This window comes from Silene latifolia, chromosome 3 (genome assembly GCF_048544455.1).
Source record: "Silene latifolia isolate original U9 population chromosome 3, ASM4854445v1, whole genome shotgun sequence".
Taxonomy (NCBI): Eukaryota; Viridiplantae; Streptophyta; class Magnoliopsida; order Caryophyllales; family Caryophyllaceae; genus Silene; species Silene latifolia.
The window spans coordinates 13,412,440-13,439,445 of NC_133528.1; the positions used below are offsets into that span (position 1 = coordinate 13,412,440).

The 27,006-nt window shown below is 37.1% G+C and overlaps 1 protein-coding gene, 1 long non-coding RNA gene and 2 other non-coding genes across 5 annotated transcripts; all 4 read left to right on the forward strand.

Moving 5' to 3' along the window:
• The first annotated feature begins 16,554 nt into the window (after nt 1–16,554).
• On the forward strand, nt 16,555–22,856 carry LOC141647250 (uncharacterized). 2 transcript variants are annotated; one of them, XM_074455373.1, is made up of 9 exons: nt 16,555–16,660; nt 16,770–16,903; nt 17,456–17,562; nt 17,788–17,853; nt 18,034–18,116; nt 18,950–18,996; nt 19,911–19,989; nt 20,086–21,141; nt 22,488–22,856. In XM_074455373.1, exons 1-8 carry the CDS (start codon nt 16,610–16,612, stop codon nt 20,173–20,175), a joined length of 657 nt encoding a protein of 218 aa, XP_074311474.1. In that variant the 5' UTR covers nt 16,555–16,609; the 3' UTR covers nt 20,176–21,141; nt 22,488–22,856. The 2 variants fall into 2 exon arrangements, with proteins under 2 accessions (XP_074311474.1, XP_074311473.1); XM_074455372.1 differs by lacking the exons at nt 20,086–21,141; nt 22,488–22,856 and having other exon boundaries at nt 18,034–18,996; nt 19,911–19,962.
• LOC141650418 (small nucleolar RNA U3) lies at nt 21,694–21,912 on the forward strand. The gene has a single exon (XR_012546454.1). It is a non-coding gene; the product is annotated as a small nucleolar RNA U3 (small nucleolar RNA).
• Nucleotides 22,857–22,972: 116 nt separating the features above from the next.
• On the forward strand, nt 22,973–25,360 carry LOC141645933 (uncharacterized). The gene is made up of 3 exons (XR_012545230.1): nt 22,973–23,514; nt 24,490–24,564; nt 24,960–25,360. It is a non-coding gene; the product is annotated as an uncharacterized LOC141645933 (long non-coding RNA).
• Nucleotides 24,090–24,308, forward strand: LOC141650414 (small nucleolar RNA U3). The gene has a single exon (XR_012546450.1). It is a non-coding gene; the product is annotated as a small nucleolar RNA U3 (small nucleolar RNA).
• Nucleotides 25,361–27,006: the final 1,646 nt, after the last annotated feature.

Genomic DNA, 27,006 nt, shown 5'->3' on the forward strand with positions numbered 1-27,006 from the left:
CCTTGATATCCTCGACCTACCGTTTTGGGCAAGAGCCCTTTACGGATGTCATCTTCAATCCTTGTCCCTAGTACGGTTAAGTCCTTGAAAGTTTTGCTGTTTTGATATCTCAAATGGTTGGCATAGATGGGTTTGAGATTATCCACGAACTTCTCCACAAGGGTAGCCTCATCCGGGCGTTCAACTAGTTGGGTACTAGTCTTCCTCCACCTACTTAGGAAGTCGGTGAATCCTTCTTTGTCATTTTGGGTAAGAACCTCTAGAGCGCGCATGTTAACTTGGATCTCGGCATTATCCGCATATTGTTTAGCAAACTCGATTGCGGCATCTTCCCAAGTAGCGATCTTCTTGTGTTCTAAAGAGTAGAACCATTGGTTTGGGATGGTGTCAAGAGATGAAGGAAAGATCCTTAAGAACATCTCGGGTTTGATGCCTTTGATAGACATGTAATCCTTGAAGGCACGGATGTGGTTCAAAGGGTTTTCGTGCCCCTTGAATTTAGAGATATCCGTCATATTGAAGTTGGTTGGCAATTTGGAATTGACGGCCTCATATTTACGATTATTCTCCCTATAAATGTCATCCCCTTTAAGGTACATCAATTGCTCCTCTAAGTATTAGAGTCTTTTCTCAGCTACAGTCAGTCCCATGGGAGGATTTTCGTCCCTGGATTCATCCGCGTAGTCACCTACTACTTCACTTTCATGAGGAGGCAATTTCCCCTCTACGGCGTAGATCCGACCTTCGATGGTCTCAAGGCGATCATGCACTTGGTCTTGGGTAACTTGGATTTGGGCTAGCGCGGCTAGGATTCGATAATTACCATCTTGAAGTTGGTGGAGGTTTGTTTCACTGGTTCCAGGCATCTTGAAAACTGGATAAGAGAACGATGACGAATAAAAACACGATCGGCCATTCTAACACACTTGCTAAAAGAAGAAATGTTTTGACTCGTGAAGTGGGTGTGTGCCATTTGTGTTGAGTGGGCTTTGAAGAAAGGACAAAATTTTGAAAATGTGTATCCTAGTCAACTATAGTGTAGTTGTAGGAGTGGACTCGAAGTGAGGTTTTGAAATGGGCTTGCGTCCCGAATTTTGACTCGACAAGCGGACAGAGTTTTGACTGGGTTTTGTGCTAATCACATGGCCTTTTTCGAAATTTTTATTTAAAAAAAGGGTTTTGATTTTTACAAAAATCGTCACGGTTTTGATTTTTACAAAAATCGTCACGGTTTTGTTTAGAAAATGGTGATCACGTTTTTATACAAACATATATACAGGCATTATAACGGTATGCTGAGTGCATTTAAAAGGGTTTTGGTTTAAAGGGTGGGTTGCCATACCGAACCATCAAACCCGAAGTCTGTGGAGAGGCTCGTACCAAACAAGAGTAAGGCCGATTCCTAGTCCATTTCCTCAAGTAGTGAAGGCCCTTGATACAAACAAGAGTAAGCATCATGGTATGGATGACGTCAATCGCTATCCATCCTTAGGCCCAAATAAGAATTAGGACCGTTTAGACGGGACGAGTGGTCGAATGGGTTGGGTTGGGCCTAGGAAGGCCGAATGAAACGGTCTAGGAAGACCGAGTTATGAAAACCGACAATTGTCTTGTACAAACTATTCTCTAACCTTGTTCAAGTTTCACCCTTGGCTACACGTAAGTGTATTATCCCCAGCGGAGTCGCCAAACTATGGACAGCGGGGGGCCCACGGGGGCGCTTGGGAGGAAGAGAACAAGCGTTTGCATTTTTTGTGGAGTCGCCACCAATTTTTATGGGAAATTGGAACCGTTCGAATACCTCGTGCCATGTCAAGACACAAAGTAGAGACATGAACACCAAGCAATCGTTACCCTTAGCATTCTATGTCTAGAATGACTCTCGTGGATGCCAATGAACACGGATGTTCACAGAGATCTGGAGTAAGGGGTGAGGGTGCGTATTGGGAAGCTCTTTTGATCGAACACCTAATCCCGTCCGCCTCGATAGCGGCCTCTGTTGGGGCTGGTGTCCTTTACAGTTAGTGCAAGGACTTATAAATCTCTAAAAGGATCAAAGGGTATACTTTTGTATTATAATCAGTTGGTCCACGTTTATCAATAACGGTTGGCTTGCTAGATAAGTTTGACGTTATTGTCATACAGATGGCGGTGATCAACTGGTCCCTAAAAGTCACACCTATAGGATACGTTTGAGAGATGTGACGGTATGAAAATACAGTCATGTTGATGCCAAAGTTGACTAAGCAGTTAGTCGGAGTCATTGACTAATAATTAGTCAAACGCGATGTTGAGATGATTATTTAATACGGATTAAATAATAATGGCTAAGGCGAATTAAGCAGTTAATTCGTAAATTAAATATAAACGATTATATTTGATTAATGTATATTGAATTAATTATACAATATTGTCTTTGTCGGACACGTATTATTATATCGACTAATTCATGTTGTTAGACGATATTTTAATAACCGATAACCGATGACGATTTATAATCGCGTCATATACATTTAGCGAAAATGATGTCGGATCACGAGTTAAAAATAAGGAGAAAGTGGAAAGCCCACTCCCTCCTCTTGAAGCTCACGGCCGAACCAAACAAAGAAGAGAGCCTCTCTCATTTTTGACCTAAGCATTCATTTTTACACAAACTAGGGTTTTGGAAAACTTTTTCCTCTGAAACCTAGATCTCACATCTAAAGAAAACTCACAACAATTCTCTCAATATTGCAAGGCAATTAGAGAATACATTTCTAGCACAAGGGCATAGTCTCAGACGGTCTTGGGTGTATCGATTAGGAGGAAATCTACTTTGATTTCTGTTCTTAGGCCACATCTCAAAGGACCCGAGGTTATTTCTAATGCTTTATCGTTTCTTTGTTGTTTTTCGTTTATGACCATAAATCGCATATTAAATTTACGTTATAGTCCTATAATTTAAGGGTTTTATACGGATATTACCCCTCAAGTGGTATCAGAGCGAGGCCACGTAAATTTTTCTATGTGTTTTTTATCAAACGAATTTGAATCGATAAATTGTTTGCATAAAATTTCGTGCGGCACAATTTTTTTTTGTCTCGGCCAAATTTTTTTTGGAAAACCGTGCGGCCTTTCTCGGCCTGTTTTTCTGTTTTTTTTGCCTAGATTTGCGTGCCACACGTTTTTGCTAGATCATACGATCTTTTGTTTTCAATCGTTCTTTGCATATTGTAATTTTAATCGATAATTATTGCAATATGTTAAAGATGTATCAATTGTAGTTTCAATTCTATACGGATTAGATTAAATTGCAATTGGGTTTTAACAAATCGTTTTGTTTTGATCTTTGTTGCTCACGTTTTTTGAGCCGAATTTTTTTTTTTTTGTTCTTTTGTTGCTCTCGGCAATCAGCAGCATTATAAAAAAAAAAAAAAAAAAAAAAAAAAAAATTGGTGCTGTTCACGTTCAGCCGTGAAGAAAAAAAAATTTGTTTTGTTTTTTTTCGGCCATGTTTTATGCATAATACGGATTTATGCATTCGCTTGATAGTGAAACGGTTCACTCACGTACCATTTAGTTATTTTAAAGCGATTTAAAGTAACGGATTGTAATGAATTAAAATTAAGTTGATTAAAGCGATTTTATCACATAATTTTAATAGTCTTTGGTGGTTTGGATAAATTTAACATAATTACGGAATTATGTCACGAATAAATTTTATTTTTAGTTGATGCATTTTATTTATCGTTATTTTGAATGTCTTGAATGCTTACATTACGTATTTATTTATTTTTTTTACAATCAGTTGTAACTTAGTGTGGCCTTAGTAGAACGTGTTACCGTAATGATGGAACACGGTCTTGGTTGTATTTTGAGATCTTGTATCTCCGTTTTGGTTTTTCATTGTAATTACAGTTTTTTTATTTAGAATGTAAATAGGTTTATATTTTGTAAATTTTAATTGTAATTTTTGAGAAGACCAAAGATGAAGACCGGATGCTCACTCCCGCTGCTTGAAAAAGATGGAACATCAAGACAAGCTTCTCGGGTCCAACGGTGGATTCCAAAGTTGTATTATGTTCTTTTTACTAGGATAGGCCACACTAGGAATTTTTATTTACGTTTTGCATTCTTTTATTTATTTTATCGTAACGATAAATTGCATCATATTCCGCCTAAAAACCAAACCACCTAATAATTGCATGAAAACTGACTCATATAGAGGTCACGCGTTAGTTTTCTATGACATTCTTATGTCACACGATCAAGTTTAAGCCATCACCTAAGTTAATTCATTCACGTAATGCTAGTTATTCGTTCACTTAAAATGAATTAAAACTAAGTTGATGGGATCTTCCTCGTATAAACAAAAATTGAGAACAGTCTTTATAGGTCAAACTCCAATGAATCTCTTCTTCAATTCGTCGGTAGGCATAATATGACCCCTTCTACGTCGGGTAAGTTGGAACTGATTGACTTATTTTATCTCAACACCATGGTCACTCGTACGATCCTGTGATTATGGTGGACTATAGATAGGATTTACGGAAATCTATCGACCAAGAGTTCTTACGGAAGAACTAGCTAAACAGTTGGCTTATCAATTTACGGAAATTGAGTCTTGGGATCACTTGTATTATTCTTGAGGGAGATCAATTATGCAAGTGCAATGAGTCTACACGATTAAAATGAATTTTAAATAGACTTAAATCACCTCGATGAGTTGCTTATTTCGTTTTTGTTTTTCTTTCTTTTTCAGCGTAGATCACGTTTTTTAAAGCGCTAATAACATAATGGTGGCATCCTCGATGACCCAATGCCAAGTGCCACATTGGACCGTGAGTCCCGGCTTCGGATCTTTATGAATCGGATGAATCGGTCTACTAGGCGAAGAATGATGGATCAAACTTCGCGGAATGGGAGGCGGCATTACGGAATGCTGCCACTACTGACGGGAAGCTCAAGTATCTGACTGAGCCCCTCCCGCCAGCCCCAGGCCCCACGGCTCGAGTTAACGAGGTCTCCACGTATAGCGACTTCGTCATGGAAGCGGGTGCGATTAAAAACGTACTCATTTTTGCAATGGAATCCAATTTGCAGAAACGCTTCATAGCCCAAGGTGCAAACAAGATTTTCACCACGCTCACCAAGGAATTCTCGAAAGCACCGAGAATCGTGACCTATGAGCATACCACTCGCTTCTTTGATGCGAGACTCCAGAAGGGCCAACCGGTTAGCCCACACATTCTCAGCATGATTGAGAATGTCGAGAGACTGGAGGCGCTTGATTGTAAAATCAGCGAGAACATTGTTATTGACCGCATGCTTCATTCACTCCACGATGGTTTTGCACTCTTTAGAGCGAATTACTATATGAATAATTTGAAGAAAAGTCCCCATGAACTGCACTCCCTTCTCGTACAGACCGAGAAGGACATGAAGTTCAGTGGGAGCTTGAAACAGGATGTTCTCGTTGTGTCAAACAAGGTCAAGGGTAAGGGCAAAGCTCAAGCAGACCTAGCTGTAGGTAAACCGAAGTTTAAGAAGTCGGGATCAGGTAAGAGTGGGCCTGGTGAGGCAAGTAACTCATCAGGCGCGACAAAGAGCAAAACCGAAAACATGGAATGCCATCACCGCCACAAGATGGGCATTGGAGGCGCACATGTCTGTTTATCATGAGGACATAAAAGCGGTCGCGTTAAACCTGTTGGTATGTCTTCTTCCTCTTCTACTTTTATTCATATGATTGAGATTAACCACGCAAGTTATGGAACTTGGGTACTAGATCGGTTGTGGTTCTCATCGTGTAATCATGTGCAGGGGCTCCGAAACATCGAACCCCTCGTAAAGGGTGAGGTGGACCTGCGTGTCGGGAATGGAGCACGAGTGGCTGCCGTCTCGAGGGGAACATACGTGATCCAGCTTCCTAGCGGATTTGAGTTATTTTTATATAACTGCTATTATGTACCCAGTCTTTCTAAAAACATTATTTCAGTTTCTGCACTTGACAAACTTGGTTTTTCATTTGTAATAGAGAATAATTCTTGCATTTTCTCATTACACGATATGATTTATGGCAAGGCAGTCTCCATGAACGGAATTTATGTTTTAGATCAGACCACCGAAATATTACACGTAATGAATAAAAAGTTAAAGGTTGGTGACAAAGATCAAACATACCTATGGCACTGCCGTATGGGACACATTAATGAGAAACGCGTAAAACAGCTCATAAAGAATGGAGCTATCTCGGCCTTTGATTTTCAATCATTTGGCACGTGTGAATCATGTCTCATCGGTAAGATGACTCGAATTTCCTTCAAAGGTGTTGGAATGCGCGCTGCTGACCTATTAGGACTCATACATACGGATGTGTGTGGGCCTATGTCAATCACCGCACGAGAAGGCTATAGGTATTTCATCACTTTCACGGACGATTTAAGTAGATATGGCTATGTCTACTTAATGAAGCACAAAAGTGAATCCTTTGAGAAATTCAAGGAATACCAGAATAGGGTACAGAACCTACTGGGAAGAAAGATTAAAACACTGCGCTCAGACCGTGGTGGCGAGTATCTTTCTCACGAGTTTGATCAACACCTTAAGGACTGTGGGATTGCCCTACAGTTAACTCCACCTGGAACACCTCAGTTGAATGGTGTGTCCGAACGGAGAAATCGAACACTACTTGATATGGTTCGATCCATGATGAGTCACACCGTGTTGCCTGACTCATTATGGGGTTATGCTCTTCTGTCAGCTGCTCTAATACTTAACCGAAGTCCGTCTAAAGCTGTTGACAAGACTCCATATGAACTATGGAAGGGAACGGTCCCTAACTTGTCCTTTATACGGGTTTGGGGCTGCGAGGCTTATGTCAAGTGGAGACACGAGCATAAGCTCGGCCCGCGATCGGTCAAGACGTACTTTATAGGTTATCCTAAAGGAACACTTGGTCATTACTTTTATTCGCCAACCGAACAACGTGTTTTTGTTGCGGCTAGTGCGACATTCTTAGAGAAGGAATTTCTCGAGAATGCAAAGAGTGATAGAACCTTCGAGCTGTCGGAGGTTCCAGAACCAAATACCGAGCAACCATTGGAGGAACCAATTCCTTCAATCCCGGCTGCGGTGAATATTCCTGAGGAACCTAAGAGGTCGGGAAGAGTCTTTATTCCTCCGGACAGATACATAGGCATGGTCGAGGAACATGACATAGATGACATTCTACTCTTAACGAGTAGTGAACCCGCGACCTATAAAGGTGCCATGACTAGTTCTGACTCTAAGCTATGGCTTGAGGCCATGCAATCCGAGATGGACTCCATGTATGAGAACAACGTATGGGATCTTGTTGACTTACCTGCTAAGGTTCGTCCCCTTCAATGCAAATGGCTTTACAAGATAAAGCATTCTGTGGAAGGTCAACAAGATATCTATAAAGCACGACTAGTTGCTAAAGGTTTCACCCAAGTGCCAGGTTTGCACTACGATGAAATTTTTGCACCCGTAGTCATGCTGCGTTCCTATCGGATTATCTTAGCGATCGCCGCTTTTCATGACTATGAAATTTGGCAAATGGATGTGAAAACCGCCTTCTTAAACGGTTTTTTGGAGGAAGAGTTGTACATGGTACAACCCGAAGGTTTCATCGATCCTGAACATCCTAAGAAAGTGTGCAAGCTTAAGCGTTCCATTTATGGACTTAAGCAAGCATCTCGGAGTTGGAATCATCGCTTCGACCAAGTGATTAAAGAAAATGGATTTACTCGATCGGTCGAGGAACCATGTCTTTATATCAAGTCGAGTGGGAGCAAGATTGTCTTCCTAATATTGTATGTCGATGACATACTCCTGATTGGGAATGATATACCTCTCTTAACTTCGGTGAAAGTATGGTTGAAAAACCATTTCCAGATGAAAGATCTGGGTGAGGCACAAAGAATTCTGGGCATCCGTATCTATCGAGATAGATCACGACGGATGTTATCTCTCAGTCAGGAGTCTTACATAGACAAGATCCTAGAGAGATTCAGCATGACTAACTCCAACAAGGGGTTTCTTCCAGCTCCCACTTGTCCGTACAAGTGTATGTGCAATGACGTTATCCGCACTAACTGGAGGACACAGCTCCAACAGCCTCACCTAATGATTAGGGACATCATCTATACTCGATATATCATCGATTATATGCATGCAATGCAACATCCAAGTTTTAATCCTAACATGTGAGAATTAGGCTAAGTCGGTGAACACGTAAATTAGCATACAATTAATGTCGAAGTAGGATTTAATGCTCAATTACATGTGAAAACATACAAATGATACAAGAAAATATGACAAAGAAAATAAAGAAAATTACAATAAAGAAATTACAATAATTACAATGGATTTAGCGATTTATGTCGAAAATACCTTTAAAACGGATAATTTGAGAAAACGAATAAAAGAAGAATCAACGAACAAGTCAGAAGGTGATAATACGGATAATAGTTAATTATACGTATGCTAATTAAACTAGGTCAAGCAACAACGGAATTCGAGAGAGAACTCACCTGGAGCAGACGCGTGACTGCGCCCTCGGAAGAGGCGCGGCGATTCTTGCGTCTGTTTCAATGGTGAGTTCTGGCTGTGAGGCCGGAACTGCAAATCGTTAATATGAATTGGTGATTTTAAGGATCAATTAATATATTTACTCGGATGGAAGTGATTAATAGGTTATTTACATGTGATTAATGGTCATAAAAGCAATAAAACATGTATGAGACGGAATTAAACGAATTAATTACATGAAAGAATGATTGATTAGTGACATGGGTGAACAAAATAGACTAAACATGATGAATTAATGACAAATTAATGATGAATATGATAATAAACAGATGAAAATATATCAAAGGTCAAATTCCAGAAACTCAATATGAACAAATTGAATCTCTATAACCCGGATTGAATTTAATGACGAAAACCCGCAAATATGAGATTACAAGGGATTTAAGTCGGATTTAATGATAAATAAAACATGTCAATGATGATAACTAATATACATGTGAGATTAATATGCTATTATGTCAAAGAATTAACAAGAAACAAACGAAAACAAACAAAAGACGAGCGAATTACAGAGGACGAAGGAAGAAGAAAGGAAGCAGGAACTGCGGCAGCCTCACGAAGAGGCGCAGCAAGAACTGCGCTCCTTCGAAGAGGCGCAGCAGTTGCTGCGTCCTTTCTCGACGGTTTGTCTTCTGGAAATCCGTAAAAAGAGGTTTTAAAGCACGGTTTTAGAAATCGGTTTTAATTGGTATTTTCGACATAAACCTTACAATAGTGGTACAAAAGGTAAATGACAATAATAAAAGAGAGATTTTACACCCTCAGACTTACATGTTTGACAAAACGAGAAGGACTAAGTTATCGATTAGCGATGCTCGACTCGAACTATAATGCAAATATGAAAGTACCCTCGTAAGAGGAAAACGATTAGATTAATTAAGTTGATTGGTGTGGAGTTGGTCAAATTGGTCGGTCATGCAAACGAGGCTGGTACTCAGAAGGATCCGAGCTTACGTGGTCGAATGTTCAAGCACGTAGACGCCAAAAAGTAAGAACAAAGGTCTAGAATGCAAAGGGAGAAGAGAAGGGCGGACACTCGCGTGAGAAATATGAGGAGCGAAGGCTCCTATTTATACTAATCACGCGACGAAATTAGGGTTTCGGAGAGTCTTTGGAAGTGAATCTCGGAAAGATATGAAAAAGATACGAAAATTACGCAGAAAAGGACCTGGGAAGAGGCGCAGCAGCCACTGCGTCTCTTGGAAGAGGCGCAGCACCTGCTGCGTCTGTTCCCAAGTGATTTCCTCCCGCGGAAGAAATATTTCCGTGTTTAAGTTATGGTAGGACGGAATAATTTGGTTTTCCTTAATATCTTATGTAAAATATTACGGGAAATTGTTTATCAAAGAATAAAGATTGTAAAATATGGAATAGAAATATCCGGAACATTTCAGAACATTCTGACTCGTGATTTAACGGTTATCAGAAAATGAAAACGGTTTTAGGCCCGGACTCCAAATGTACTCTAATTACTGTCAAAACGACCGTATCGGCACGTAGATGACAACTAAGAGGTAGATATTAATGTTTGAGCAATCACTTGATGATAAACTTACGAACTGTCACAAATCGTTCCGCGTAACAAACATGCGGCTCAATCATCACCGGGTGGTTTGCGAGAGGTGCATAAATGAGGTATCTACAACTATCGGGGCCTGAAAATGGAAAATTTTTTAATATAGGCTGATAAGGCTTCAATTTTAAATAAGCTCTGCATATTTGGTCTCGCTTCTCATATGGGTAATCCCACATAGGTACGCGTAACCCCAGATCACGCTCCAAAGACAAAAGAAGGTCCTCAGTCTCGTCAGTTTCAGTTCTATGTGTTTCAAATATGTTTTCCTCAATAACTGGAGTTGATGATTCAGGCATAACAGGAGTCGATGATTCAGGCATAATCTCTTCATTTGTCGTAGTCGTAGCAGGCTCTGGTTCTTTTCGTTTAAGAAAGGCGAAAAGATTTGTTTGCTTACTCATTGTCCTATATAATAATGTCAAGTATGAAGTATGTATCAGTATACAATTTTGTAATTTTTTTTTGGCATAGTATTGCATTCATAACTTTTTACAATTAACTAACTAACATTAAACAAATATATCAAAATTCTAATAAAGTAGTACTAACTACTGAGTTAATTGCATAATATATTAATATGAATCTATCTTGATTCTTGAATTTATAATATAAAAGATATCAAACAAAAGAATAAACACATAATTAAAGAACAATGAAATGACAGACCTTTTCAAATCGACCTCTTTGTTGATAAAATACCAGAAATTAGACGGAAATAAAAGTCCCAAATTCTCAATTGCTCTTCTGCCAATAAATCTCAAATCCTAGTTCAGATAATTTGATAAACAAAGAAGGGAGAGACGGACTGCAAAAGTACTCTGTTAAATTGTTGCGTCGGTTGTTGGTATCAAAATTAAGCCTTTGGCTATTTATCTTCAAAAGTAATTGATTGTTTTGTGTGTTTTAGAAAAAACCATAGGGTATACTAAGAATATGTAAAAGTAGTAGAATAGAAAAGTTGAATTATAGACTCCTAGGATAGTATTTTACGGAAAAGTGGAATAAGGGTGAATATGGTAATTATTTAATTATTTTTTAAGAGTGATGTCATGGCTTTTTGACTTTTCAGTTTCAAATTTTGTTACACTGCACAATTTTTTGCAGATTTTGAGGGGGGGGGGGGGGCAAATAGCTAGCTAATACTTCCTCCCATCCAGACCAAAGGTTACAGTTGCTTTTTGACACTATTCATGGTCGTAGGGAATCTTTGTTATTATTCTTAATGTATAAGGCAAAATATAGTCATGTGAGATCTTGTTTGATTTATCGTCATGAATGCTACAAGAATATCAAATTTTTATAATTTTTAATAATGTGTAGTTAAAGATATGCACGTTACAAAACATGCCTCGACAAGTGTGATAAAGCAACTGTAACCTTTGGTCTGGATGGGAGGAAGTAGTATTTTTTTATTAAACAATTATTATCCATTGTATTAAGTGAGAACTTTGGGGGGGGGGGGGGGGGGTGGCGGCCCCTGTGCTTGTCCATGGAGATCCGCCCCTGCTTATGGTAGGTCCATTCAAGCAATTTTAAGCAATTGGCTTAATGAAGCTAGTAGCTTAAACAAAGCTAATTTATAAAGACATTTCCAATGGTTTGTCTACTAGCTTGCAATTTTAAAAAATTGCAAGCAAGTCCCTAATCCAAACCATTGGACTTGCTTTTAGTTTACTACCATCCGCATCTGACAATCTTATATTGGCTTTTTTTTTCCTTTTCTCAACTTTTGCATAAAAAATAAATCGATCGCTAGTTTGCTACCATCTTACTCCGTAGTACTATCTAAAAGAGCACCTAACTTCGGATAATTTCAATGATTATTGTGAGCAATTTTCTGAAGATTTAGCAAATTTCTTGAAATCGGGCAATTAGGGTAGATGCTGATAACGACTTCAGGGAATATAATTCTTATTTTCACATAGCAATATACATACATATGTTATTTTTATACATGAAACATAGTATAAAATAGAGGATGAGATATTAATGAGAAATTAATAATCCGGCGAGATTTTGACCGGAAAAATAGAGAAGACTTGATTTCACTTTGGAGTAAAGTTAAGGGGCTTGTTTACTCCAAAACAAACTTAAAAGGCCGTTTACCACTTTCGCGAATATTTTAATGTACCGTAAAGACAATCAAACAAAATTTCAGATGAGTATATTTTCACTAACATAAAATGAGACCGATAATCTACCTAGTATAAAAGCTAGGTTTTTTCGTGACTTCTCATTGGTTGCTGAATTTAGGGGTATATTTTGCATGTGGGCCCCGCCATGATTTATATGACAATTAATTAGTCTCTCTTCTCAAATCAATCCCCCGCATTCACTTTCAGTTATTTAATTTCTCCCATTCCCCTTTTCAGAATTTCACTATGCATATATTAAAATGTTTTAATTTACATCAATCATAAACTAAAACATAGTACATGCATAAAAAAGGGAAATCTGGCATATTTTTATGTGCTAAACAACAAGATAAAAAAAAATAGATCTGTAAAATTACTAAACGAACATAACTAAAAATATTTAAAAATTAAAAAAATCATTAAATCGATGAGATTTATTAAAAAAAAAACAGAATATGAAATTTTCGGGCTTCAATTACTATTGTGAACAAATTAAATTTCGTAATTTTATGTTTTTTTTTAAAAAAAAGACAATTATCATCATATCCAATTGATTAGCTACAAAAAAAGAAATTAAAAAATATTAGAATTTCAATTATTTATTATAAAAATAAATAAAAAAATTAAAAATAATAATGAGATTAAATCTATGAAATGCACTACAAACCCAAAAATTGATAATTTATTTCAAATATAGATATTGTATGAAGTATCCAGATTTAGGTAAATCTACAATTTATGAAAATGCATTTTTATACTGTATTAGAGGTAGATACAGTACAATGGAAACAAATTTACAAAATACCCAAAAAAAATATTTACAACCACTTCAAAATATTGAACGACAATAAAAATAAATAAATTTGAAATTACCGATGTAAAATTTATAAAAATTGAAAAAATATACACTTTAAAATACATGCAAGTAAATATAAAAAAAAATTCAATATAAGTTTTGGAGCATGCATACAAGAATTTATTCTAATTGTTTTCTTTAATAATTAACTTCAAACTTCAATTCTGATCCTATAGTTTTAAATAGAATTGTTAATTTAGTCTATCGAAAAGCTTTTTTATGCATTAAATGAGAAGAGATGAAAAAGGTTGTTTAAGTTGAGTAATATGAGGGATAAAATATTAAATGATCTGAGGATGTAGAGAGAGTTTTTATTGCAAAAACCAAAAAAAGAATGTAGAGAGTTTAGGGAAAAAAAAGAACAAGATGGGGAGATGAGGTGAGATGGAGTCATGAAGGAGTTGAGGCGGCCTAAGTGTGAGCTTATAGGTTAGGAATCTCCTAGATTAGCAATATTGTTGGTCCATATTTTAATTTCGGTTTATTTGGTTTGCTTGTGCTTTATACCTTTTACATTTATTGTTTTACCGTAGTGGACAATAATGTCGTGTAGACATGTCAAACGGGTCGGGGCTTGAGTCGGGCCTTACAGGTCGGGTTATACGTGTCTTGGGTCAGATTAGGGTCAGAATACGGATCAGATAAAAGATTATGACGTCTTTTATTTTACCATTTTCCAGCCGAAAAACATTTTTTAAAATTATATTTAATATTAATAATATTATATTCATTATATTCATTATTTTAATAATTATTTTATTATTTAATGATATAAAATTGACGTTTAAATAAATTTTTTAATTAAAAATATAAAAATAATATACTATATTTTATATTTATTATTTCTAATATAAAATAAAAATAAAAATATTTTAATAATATTCTTCATTTATTTTTGACTCATTGGATCGAATGGGTTGATTCGATTTTCGACCTTAGAATAACAGGTCATTTCGGATTCAGGGTCATTTTGGGTCGCGGGTCAAGATTTACGGGTGTTTAACCCTAAAAATCGGGTCATATTTTAACAGGTCTAATATTGTCGTTTATTTTCATGTTCGTCCATGTTAAAATATATTCACCAAAATCGTATTTGTGGCTCCGGAGCCCACTGCCATTGACATTCCTCCCCGTCTTTGCATTTTCTGTGTTTACGGTATATATGTACATTATTTTCTTCATTTCATTAATTCTTCTATTATTTATGATTTTACTTTCAAAGCTATTTAAATTTTTCAAATGATAAATTTTTTAGTACCTTATTTATTCAAGTTTTTAAATATTAAATCCCGTAAAATTTTATCCGCACGGGCATAATTATAAAATATTAATATATTATTATTATTATTAGGGTGAATTGATAACTTATACCTAACATAACACACATTTTTTAATTTTATACCTAAGATAATTTTCTTTCAAAACTTATACCTAACATCCTATTTTTTTCCAAACTTAATACCAAATCTCAAATAATAACATATATTGACGGTTTTGCCCTTATTAATTAACCAACACCATCCATACCCCCACAATATTAACCCTTAACCTCTCTCATCCACTACACACCCTACCACGACCTACCTCCTCCCCCGCCGACACAACCACCGACGTCAGACTACCACCATAAATGCCCTCCCGTCGGCGAGTCCTCTTAGTGCCACCCCGTTAAACATCCACAACTAACCCACAACCTCTCAAAACTCAAACCCACAACATCCTTCTATACCACAAACTCAAACCCACAATCAGTACAACCCCCGCCTACACAACCACCCCAGCCCCTCAACCCCCGCCTTAGCCCACCATTGTCGCATCATCATCACAGCCACCCTCCCCCTCCACGTCCCATCCACGCGTCGCCTTTCGAGCCCGTAAAAAACGCAGCCATTATCTACCCTATGATTACCCCGCCAGTCCGCCACCCCCTCCCCCTCCCCCACCCTTACAAATATCAGATCTAGTGTATTTAAGTATGAGAGTTTTCTTGGATAGGGGATGGTGGTCATTGTTTGGGGATTCGATGGGGATGGCAAGTGACTTTGAGAGGGACACCGAGGAGAGGTCATACGGGCAGCGATGCCGACGTGGTACTTGCGGTGGCAGCTGGTGGTGGTGCTAGCCGGGGAGGAGGTGGGTTGTGGTGATGGTAATGAGGCTTATGTGGTTGATGTAGGTGTTAGTGGGTTAATGTGGTGGGGATGGGTATTAGTAACGGGATAAGGGAGGTGATGGGTAATTACTAAGGGTAAAATGGTCCATTCGTAAGATTTGGTATTGAGTATGTAAAAAATGAGGATTTTAGGTATAAGGTTTGAAAGAAAATTATCTTAGGTATAAAATTTGAAAAAGTGAGTTATACTAGGTATAAGTTATCAATTTACCCTTATTATTATTATTATTATTATTATTATTATTATTATTATTATTATTATTATTATTATTATTATTATTATTATTATTATTATTATTATTATTATTATTATTATTATTATTATTATTATTATTATTATTATTATTATTATTATAAACATCATATTGTGTTATTTTATTACTAGTATTGGTGCCCGGCTTCGCCCGGGCTACCTCTACTTACCATTTTTTTTTTCATTAAATAAATTACTTAAGTTTGTATAACCCATTAATTTATCATTAATTTATTTTGCTATGACATATCCTAAAATTACGATGAAATAAATTTTGAGAGAAAGTCAATACTCCCGCTATTAATATTTTACTCTTATTAATGAAACAATTGTAATAACATTTCACTACTTACCTGTAATCATTATTACTTTCACTACTCCCGCCGTAATTATTGTTAGTGTCACTACTGTCACATTAATATTGATAATTTCATTACTCCCGCCGTAATTATTGTTACTTTCACTATTGCCGCATTAATATTGATTATTTCACTACTCCCGTTGTTGTTTCTACCACTTTCACTAATCTCGCTATTGAAATGAGTGATTACTATCATATAACTATATAATTTAATTATGAAGCATCTTCTTTCTTTTAGTCTCCTTGAAATTGACTATCTTAATTAATTATTTTATTTTAAGGAAATTGACCATCTTAATTAATTATTTTATTTTAAGGAAAGTGACCATGTTTTAGTCTCTTACAATTGTTTAGGAAAATTACCATGCTTATATATATTTTAGTTTTAACCCAAACTATATAATATTTGCATTGAGATCCCTTAATCAGGTCCATCACATGGTGCTAGTGATTTAAAACTATATAGTATAATTAATTTGTATAACTTTCTTTAATTACATTGAAGTTTCTTGGTTTCTGGATTTAATATATAGTATTGATTACATGAAATATACCCGTGCATATTTTTGCACGGGCCTAAAACTAGTTTGCATTTATATCAAAACTTGATCAAACTAGTTGGCAGTTGAATTTAGCATTGGAACTCGAGAGCATCCTACAATGGCGGGAATTTCTTGCTACATAGCAGTTTCTTCAACATCAAACTATAAGGTTAACAATTTCACTCATTTCATTTCCCCTAATTTTCCAAAACCTAACAAAACCGACTTTTCATCACTCAATTCAATTTAATTTTGATCTATAATCTCCATTTTTGCAGAGGATTAATACAATTCGATCATGTTCAAACCCACCCACTTATAATTCAAAGAATCAAACACCCTCGCTTCTCAAATTCGCAGTCTCTGGTGTCACAGAAGTCCTCAGAATTTTCTCTACTGGCAATAATAATGGGTATATTTCTTTTTCTTTTTTCATGATTTCTCTACTGGCAGTAATAATGGGTAATAGAAATAACTATAATAGTTGAGCCTCAACCATCAACTTAAGGTTTTGTTTGAGTTGGTTCATCTATCATGGTATCAGAGCCAGTGTGACCGGAGGTCACGGGTTCAAATCCTGGCAACCTCAATACCCCTCAAAAACTCGAAGTGGAAACCCAGCACACGGTACGGGGGAGCCGGTGCACAACCAACCACTCTTCAAGCCCAACGGGCATTTGAGTGAGGGAGCGTAATAGAAATAACTATAATAGTTGGGCCTCAACCATCACCTTAAGGTTTTGGTTGAGTTGGTTCATCTATCAATGGGTACTTGACATTTTATTTTGTTCATAAGTTAATCTTGGTTATTGATTGCTGTTAGTTGTCCAATTACGAATATCTCAAAGACTCTCGTCTATTGCCGGGTACAGGACCGATTGCAGTACAAATAGATTGTTTTTAGTTATCCAAGACTTGCCCTTTACTTAAATTAATGATCAGCATTGCTGATGATTGTATGTAGAATGGATAGGGTGATGGCTAAAGAGAAAGAGGAATTGTCGGTTTCCGGGGTGGATGATGTTTTGGGCATTCTCAAATCAGATTATGACAATGCTTACTTTGTTACAGGTGATCATCTTCTTTTTTACGATATGCTCCGGCCATTGTCTTTCATTTAACCCCAGTTGCCATGTTTGCTGTCAGTTTTGTGATACTCCTGTTAAACAGTATAGAATTGAGTGACATACTCGTTTCCTTTTGGTAGTATACACTTGAATGCGTGCTTGCACAACAGACACTCAAAACTTAAAAGATCCCAAATGTGAACTGATCACTTCGTGTTGGTCGATTCAGGAACATTTTCCTTGTCAATTTATGCTGGTGATTGTCTCTTTGAGGATCCAACCATAAAATTTCGCGGTAATATTATATTATAACTTGCTCTTGGCTTTGCATTGAATCTGTTTTATTACCATCTTTGTCTTCGGGAGTGGGTGTTGTTCATATGGAACTTCCCAGCTTTACATGGTCGACTCTTATGAGTTATGATGTGTACTAGCAAATATTTAGGACCCTATTGACACCGTCTTAGCTAATCAGGTATAGAGTTGTACTCACGGAACATACAATTGCTTGTACCTTTCTTTGAGCAACCCTCTATTGTATTGAATAATATAGACAAGGTACGCATTTCCTGCTATTTTATTAATAACCTTGTAATTCTCATATCATTGCGAATTTCGTACTGGATTGCATGTTTCTTGAACTACAACCCTTTACGGTCATGGAGTAGCTGTGAACGTGCTTACTTGCTGTTAGACTTTAGAGTTTGTGTCGTTTCATATAATCTCGATTTTGTTGACAGTATAACCCTGTCCTTCCCAGCGCAGTCATGTGCAGTGGTATCACTAATTGTAAAGCTTTCATTTGTAAATCGCTCCAGACTCTAGAGCTGATAAATTGAATTCCTCGGGCTTGGCCTAGTTGTCTTGTGATCTTGTCATCATCCGGTTACAAGTAAAATTGTATAAAGGATCCCTAGGATTATAAAATGAAATTGACATGTAAATATTGTCAGTAAAAACACGAAAAGGGGCAAGTTCATTTTTTTTTACTTAGAATATTAACTCCTGATGTCCTACACTCACAACCTTGTTCATTTCCACTTTTTGGATTTGTCAACTATTCCTACTGAGTCAGATTAATCTGCAGATGTGATTAATGTTTGTTCTTGTTTACGGTGATGGCATAAGTCGACACATTGTGTGTGTATCTACCACAGAGATTAGATACTCCATATGTCACTATGAAATGAGTTCAAAAATGGAGAAAAAAGGAGAATGAAAGTCGTTTGTGGACAGTGACATTAGCAGGTTACGTGACAATCATGTTGCTATAAAATAACGAATACCTTTTGTATGAGCCTGAATTTTTCCCTTCAACTTGTTTGAGCTTTCATCAAACACGACCTACTATATGTTTCATTTTGATTTTTTCTGACGGCACTCATATGCAGGGTGTTAATTCCGACAGAGATTTTGTTTTGGCTACTTGGAGCCTGAGGTACTTGTTTCTGCTAAATAACAGTTTGTTTGTCTTCCTTCCTTAGGAGTCTCCCAGTCTTCGTTTCCTGTAATAATACTCCTTTCACATGGGAGGAACATGGGATGTGGTTAATAGAGGCTAACAGGTACATTCAAGATAGAAGTTTTGCTGATTTGTTAAAGCAAATCAACAACAACAACAACATTACCCCAGTGCCTCAATGGCTCCCGCAAATTGCGGGGTAAGGGGGGGTCGGATGTACGCAGCCTTACCCTTGTGTTAGCAACACAAAGAGGCTGTTTCCGAATGACCCAAGATGAAAATTGCGTCGAGAACTGCATCGAAAGACCGCTATTTCACAAAAGAAAGAAGCGCAGCCACTTTAGTGAGCCATTTTGATTTATTCCATTATAATCCATAACCAAAGAGTAATGAGTCTTTGGCTCCATTGGAAATATGGAAAAATTTGTTAAAGCAAATCACGTAGATAAAATTAGATCTTTCAAAGTTTAAATGCAGTCATTCCGTTGGCTGCCTAATTTTTTGCCAATAGCTTCCTTAACATATTACGGAGTAATTATGTCCTTCAAGGCTGCGGCTTCCAATAAGTGTTTAGGCGCTTATACGAGTAGTACTTTTTTTTGCAAGCGGGCGACAAGTCAATTGAGGTCTCATCTGAAAATTAGTCCATATAATCCTAGTATGCATCCCTATCGATGTGGGATGATGCCTCTCACACGCTTGGAAAAACCTCGCCAATTTTGTAACGTTAAGGTTAACGGGCATGCATTTTCTCTTGATTTATACATCACAAATTAAGAAATACTTTAAATAGACAAACAATCACTACTTTCTTGCTTTTTCAATTGTGGTATCTATTCGAAAATCAAACTATTCTTGACGATCATATTTGTTTTTTTTTGTTCCCGAAGGAGCTACTTAAAACTTCCATGGAGGCCTCTCATTGCAGTCGAAGGAAGTACTATCTATGATCTAAATGACGAATATAAAGTGAGTCTATTTATTGTACATATACTTGACTGTAGATTTCATGAGCAGAATGAGGGTTGTGCTCTCCAATATGATACTTCGTGCGCCTTGTAACAGATTGTCAGACATGCAGAGAGCTGGAATATTTCTGCACTTGAAGCTGTTGGCCAAATATTCACTCCTGGTTTAAGAAGACCGTCAGAATAAAGAAGAAATTACTGCAGATGGCTGCTTTAAGCTTCTCTTTGTAAACTGTATACCTGAAGTTTATTCAGGTTACTGTTCGTCTTGTAAAGGGTAGATCTGCAAGCTAGTCCTAGACCTTCATCTACATGAAAAATATGGGTGAACATATCCATAATCTCTCTCTTTCATTCACCACCTTGCGCTCCATTTCATATGACAAAGCCTTGTTCTTGTTCTTGATCACCTTGAATCCTTAATCCGATGATGAAGCATATGGCATGGAAGAAATCCCTGCCCTCTGAATTCAGGTCGGTTATGATTATTGGGTTATTAATGATTAGGAAAATGCTGGTGATGATGATGATGACAACGATGATGATGGCACCAGCCACCATCAATTTAGTGATCATGATCAGACACCCAAGTAGGGATGTTCGATTTGGATTGGATCTAGTTGAATTTAGATTTGGACCTTGGATCTAGATTGCATTTGGATTGGGCCGTACTCATATTGGGTAAATGTTGAAAATATATGCCGAATGTGCGGGATCTTCACTTTTTTTTTGACATGTTATATACTTATATTTGAGTTACTTTTCATGTTTGTAGCTTATTCCTAACTCCTTTGACCTCTTCTTCACATAGCATACCCCAATTTTAATTGTGGGAATGTCGGTAAACTAATGACACTAATACACTATCATCGCTTGAGGCGGCCGAATGTGGGGCGTTATATCGAGGAAAATAAACAGTAACACCATGCCACTGAGGAGTGTTTTTTCTAGCATGAACTCAGATGATGTACGCTATTTCTGAGCTTTTTGAAACGGAGTATAATCACTTGAGGCATTTCTTCAACTTTCTTACTTGTTTGTGACTTTGGGGATATTCAATGACCGCTTGATTTTATTCTCAGGATTTGATCTTCCAAGAAGCTGATACAATTACTGTGGCCATTTAGAAGCAGGTTACGGGATATGCAAGAAGGTAGCATTTCTTCTTCTTCTTCTTGTTCTTTTTCTTTTAGATTTTCACAATTTCAGTCCACTTATTATTTGGTGTTTTGTTCATGTGACCCCAAAAAATGTTTTGACATTGCAAAATTATCTCCAACGTATGTCCTTGAGAAATGAAATCCATGATCAACCGCCTTATCCTATATATCTAGTATGCTTAGTTATTGGAAATATATCGGCTCTACCTATCAGCGAATCTTTGCCGGAAACTGCTTTCATATATTCTGTCTTTTATAGCTTGTTAATTGTGTCTTGTTGAATCAGGGTGGATTAGTTTGCTTAGTTCAAACGAATATGAGTGCGTTGATACTCCTTGTCTATTCTTTGATAGTTTTAGACTTTTAATGGGTTGCAAATTGCATATTTTAAGTGGTATAAAAGGTTTAAGATTTTAAATGCTGTTTATTTACTTGAAGAGGATCTAAAATAAACTTAGGGAAATGACAGAGATTAGCAAGCTCCCACATCAGCAAAGTAAGTATCATTGCTCATGTTTATAGATGTCCATCAATGAGCTATTGGCACGACCTTACTTGAACAGGATCTGTTCTATAGGCTCGTACCTCTGTATCCTTGAGATCTACAGAGGCAGGAAACAATGTGTGGTTGATGAACCAATAGCTGTGCGATCAGAGCGTGATTAACGGCTGCCGGTGATCAGTAGATTGCTCGGTTTGCTGTAGAGGATCGTTCCCTAACCCATTACTGGGCCTGGGATGGTCGCTCAGCTGTCTGACACACTCTCCTTTTCTTTTTCTTCCTTTTTATTTGCTAACTTGCTCAGTTTGGGATCGTTCCCTAACCCATTATTGGGCCTGGGATGGTCGCACAGCTGTCTGACACACTCTCCTTTTCTTTTTCTTCCTTTTTATTTGCTAACTTGCTCAGTTTGGTATCATTCCCTAGATCATTACTGGACTTGGGACGGTTGCAAAGTATTCTGTCTCACTTCTCTTCCTTTTTGTTTGCTATTTCTACTATCAGTGTAATAGGGCGGAGTCAGATTAATCTGCAGATGTGATTTATGTTTATCCTCATTTACCCGTAATGGCATAACTGTTTCGACATATTCTGTGTGTATCTGCCACAGAGATTAGATATTTCACTGTGAAATGAGTGAGATAATGAATTAAAACGGAGAGTGAAAGTCGTTTGTGGACAGTTATATTAGCAGACAGCGTGACCATCACGTTTCTATAAAATAATGAGTACCTTTTGCATGAACCTGAAATTTTCTCTTCAACTAGTTTGAGTTTTCTTCAAACAAGACCTAATGTACGTTAATTTTCGATTTCTTCTGGTGGCACTTATATGCAGGGTGTAAATTCCGACAGACATTTTGTGTTGGCTACTTGGAGCCTGAGGTACTTGTTTCTGCTAAAGAACTACTCCGTATTTGTTTGTATTCCTTCCGTAGAGTTTCCCAGCCTCCGTTTCCTGTAATAATACTCGTCGCATATGGTGGGATCAGGGATGTGGTTTCAATTGTTTACCTTTTAATTCTTCGTGAAAGATATTTAATCCAAGGTACGCAAATGATCCCCGGGACAAGTCAATTGTTTTCATTTTATATTCTTTGTGAAAGGTGTTTTAATCCAAAGTAAACAAATGATTTGGACAAGGGAGTAGAAAGTATCCCTGTTTCTTAAGCAGATAAAGTTTACATCTTAAAATTCACTCATTCCTTGGGACTGGGATGGTCGCTCAGCTGTCTGACACACTCTCCTTTTCTTTTTCTTCCTTTTTATTTGCTAACTTGCTCAGTTTGGGATCGTTCCCTAACCCATTATTGGGCCTGGGATGGTCGCACAGCTGTCTGACACACTCTCCTTTTCTTTTTCTTCCTTTTTATTTGCTAACTTGCTCAGTTTGGTATCATTCCCTAGATCATTACTGGACTTGGGACGGTTGCAAAGTATTCTGTCTCACTTCTCTTCCTTTTTGTTTGCTATTTCTACTATCAGTGTAATAGGGCGGAGTCAGATTAATCTGCAGATGTGATTTATGTTTATCCTCATTTACCCGTAATGGCATAACTGTTTCGACATATTCTGTGTGTATCTGCCACAGAGATTAGATATTTCACTGTGAAATGAGTGAGATAATGAATTAAAACGGAGAGTGAAAGTCGTTTGTGGACAGTTATATTAGCAGACAGCGTGACCATCACGTTTCTATAAAATAATGAGTACCTTTTGCATGAACCTGAAATTTTCTCTTCAACTAGTTTGAGTTTTCTTCAAACAAGACCTAATGTACGTTAATTTTCGATTTCTTCTGGTGGCACTTATATGCAGGGTGTAAATTCCGACAGACATTTTGTGTTGGCTACTTGGAGCCTGAGGTACTTGTTTCTGCTAAAGAACTACTCCGTATTTGTTTGTATTCCTTCCGTAGAGTTTCCCAGCCTCCGTTTCCTGTAATAATACTCGTCGCATATGGTGGGATCAGGGATGTGGTTTCAATTGTTTACCTTTTAATTCTTCGTGAAAGATATTTAATCCAAGGTACGCAAATGATCCCCGGGACAAGTCAATTGTTTTCATTTTATATTCTTTGTGAAAGGTGTTTTAATCCAAAGTAAACAAATGATTTGGACAAGGGAGTAGAAAGTATCCCTGTTTCTTAAGCAGATAAAGTTTACATCTTAAAATTCACTCATTCCTTGGGACTGGGATGGTCGCTCAGCTGTCTGACACACTCTCCTTTTCTTTTTCTTTCTTTTTATTTGCTAACTTGCTCAGTTTGGGATCGTTCCCTAACCCATTATTGGGCCTGGGATGGTCGCACAGCTGTCTGACACACTCTCCTTTTCTTTTTCTTCCTTTTTATTTGCTAACTTGCTCAGTTTGGTATCATTCCCTAGATCATTACTGGACTTGGGACGGTTGCAAAGTATTCTATCAATGAATAAATGGCACGACCTTACTTGAACAGGATCTGTTCTATAGGCTCGTACCTCTGTATCCTTGAGATCTACAGAGGCAGGAAACAATGTGTGGTTGATGAACCAATAGCTGTGCGATCAGAGCGTGATTAACGGCCGCCAGTGATCAGTAGATTGCTCGGTTTGCTGTAGAGGATCGTTCCCTTGCCCATTACTGGGCCTGGGATGGTCGCACAGCTGTCTGACACACTAATCTTTTTTTTTTCCCCTTGACTGGGATATTTTGGGAGATTAGAATGGCATTTCCTTTCACAGTATGCGCCGTGGATCTTATAATCTTGATTTTGTTGATAGTGTAACACTGCCCTTCCGAGCACAGTCATGTGCATTGCTATCACTAATTGTAAAGCTTTTATTTGTAAATGGTTCCAGATTCTAGAGCTGATTAACTGGTCGTGCTTGGGCTTGTTATCTTGATTCATCGGACTACAAGTAAAATTTATTCTTGTAAGTCTAGGTTATACTATAAAATGACGTGTATAGACAACAAAAATACAAGAGTGTTAAGTTCATTTATTTGACTCAAATAGTTATACTCGTGCATTTACAACCTTGTAATAGGGCTGTCGGATAAATCTGCAGATGTGATCAATGTTTTTTCTTGCTTACCAACAAAGATTAGATGCTTGCACTATGAAATGAGTTAGAAAATGGTGGAAAAAGGAGAGTGAGTTTTTTGTGGACAGTTACAGTAGCGGATTACGTAGCCATCACGTTACTATAAAATAATGAAGATCTTTTGCATGAGCCTCAATTTTTCCATTCAACTAGTTTGAGTTTTCTTCAAATACGACGTATAGGATGTTTAATCTCCGATTTCTTTTGGTGGATCTCGTATGCAGGGTGTTACCTCAACAGAGATTTTGTCATAGCTAGTTGGAGCCTGAGGTACTTCTTCTGCTAAACAACTGTTTCTCTGCAGTCCATCCTCAGTGTAGTAGTACGTGATCAACTGCGTCCTTGAGAAATGGAAGCCGTACGTGAGCAACCGCCTTGCATCATATATTTAGTATAGTAGTATGTTAATTGTGTCTTGTTGAATCATGGTGTATTCGTTAGTTCAAATGAATATGAACATGATACACCGTACACAAAATCTCATTTGTGACGGCACATATCCGTCACTCTTGAGTGACGGATACCATTTTACCTCACAAAGTACCCACTTTTTCTCTCTCTGCAACACTATTTATGTGGTCCCCTTTTTCCACTAACCCATTTTGTTACCATTTTAACTCATAAAATATCCGCCATAAATGGTAACCCGTCACAAGGGAGACCAATTGTACACCGTATATTCTTTGAGAGTTTTAGATTTTTAATGTGTTGCAAATTGCATGTTTTAAGTGGTATAAAATGTTCAAATGCTGTTTATTTACTTGAAAAGGATCTAATATCACGAAGGAAAGTGAAAGCTCCCACACCAGAAAAGTACAGTAGTATGCTAATGTTTATAACTGTCTATCATAACGTGATTGACGGTTTGGATTTTTGCACGGTTGTCTAAGCACATAAGGAGTACCTTTTTATCTACATTTTCATTGCGGATAGTTAAATACTTAAGGAAGAAATCTACATCATTGAGAGAAAATGCACTTTCCATGACTGGAGAGTATCCCTAATTGATTGATTTTTGACTACTATATCGAAGTTTTGTATGTCATTGGACCGTTAGATCGTTGTAAAAAGAAATTTACACCAAAAATATACCTTCCATGACTGAAAGCATCCTAATTGATTGATTTATGACTACTATATTGAAGATTAGTATGTCATATCAATTATTATCTCCATGATTTAACGCATGATGATTAATGTAAATTGTGTCCGAAGAAATATGGGTGATGATCCATAATGTCTGAGATGTCATTTGGAGGAAGAAACTATGATCACTTGCTCAGGTTCTGTCCCATGTCTCGGCATGTCTGGGATGAGATGTGAAGAACTGATGTAATTGATAATTAATGAATGTTACAATCAGGAGGGTACAATTATATAGCAATACATACATTGTGAATAGAATAACAGCCTATTAACGAATAAATTGTAAAACTTTAGAAGATGGGTGACATCACACATTTCATCTAGGGATGACAATGGGCGGGATATGGATGGGGTGAAGTCATATCCATATCCATTTAATTTATGATCATCCATATCCCACCTTTTTCCATTTAATATATTTTCATCCATCCATATCCATATCCATATCCATATCCATATCCACCGGGTGAAGCGGACACCCGTTAGATATTTTCACGCTTATAAAATTTAAAGAGCATAGAGCATAAAAAAACTTAAGACGATAAAATTAAAAGGCGTACACCACCAAATAAATCATCTTACATATTGGATTATAGAGGAATAAGTCTAGCTCACATATCTGTTAACATAAGTTAGACTCAGGCCCCTTAAAATAAGATTAATTCATATAGGTAATGTAAAGCAACTAGATAATAAGTGAAAAATATTGACAAGTCACAAGCCTATAGTTAAACTCAGGCTAACGAGGTTTATATTTTATAACCATATCTCAATTTTCAACTTCTACCTCACATATCAGTTAACATATTATTTTGAAACACATATCAAAATTATTTTTAATATTTTTAAAAACTTATTATTAATTTTTCATAAAAATTAATCTAGTATATCCACCGGGTGATTAAGCGGGTGATAGACTATAATCCATATCCCACCCTAAATTTACCCATATCCATATCCCACCCTAAATTCAAAAACAAATCGTCATCCATATTCCACCCATTTAATTTCGGGTGGATGGATATCCACAAGGTCAGGGTGACACTGCCATCCCTAATCTCACCTCATCACCTCATACACCCGAACACAATGGGTTTGCTGAACGACGGCATCGACATATTGTCG

Bases quoted from the DNA above. Each gene is read 5' to 3' on its own strand.
- LOC141647250 (XM_074455372.1), top strand. From the start codon at position 16,610: ATGGCGGGAATTTCTTGCTACATAGCAGTTTCTTCAACATCAAACTAT. The intron at 17,563-17,787 runs GTGATCATCTTC...TGGTCGATTCAG, and splicing joins CAATGCTTACTTTGTTACAG to GAACATTTTCCTTGTCAATT. The intron at 17,854-18,033 runs GTAATATTATAT...TTAGCTAATCAG, and splicing joins TCCAACCATAAAATTTCGCG to GTATAGAGTTGTACTCACGG.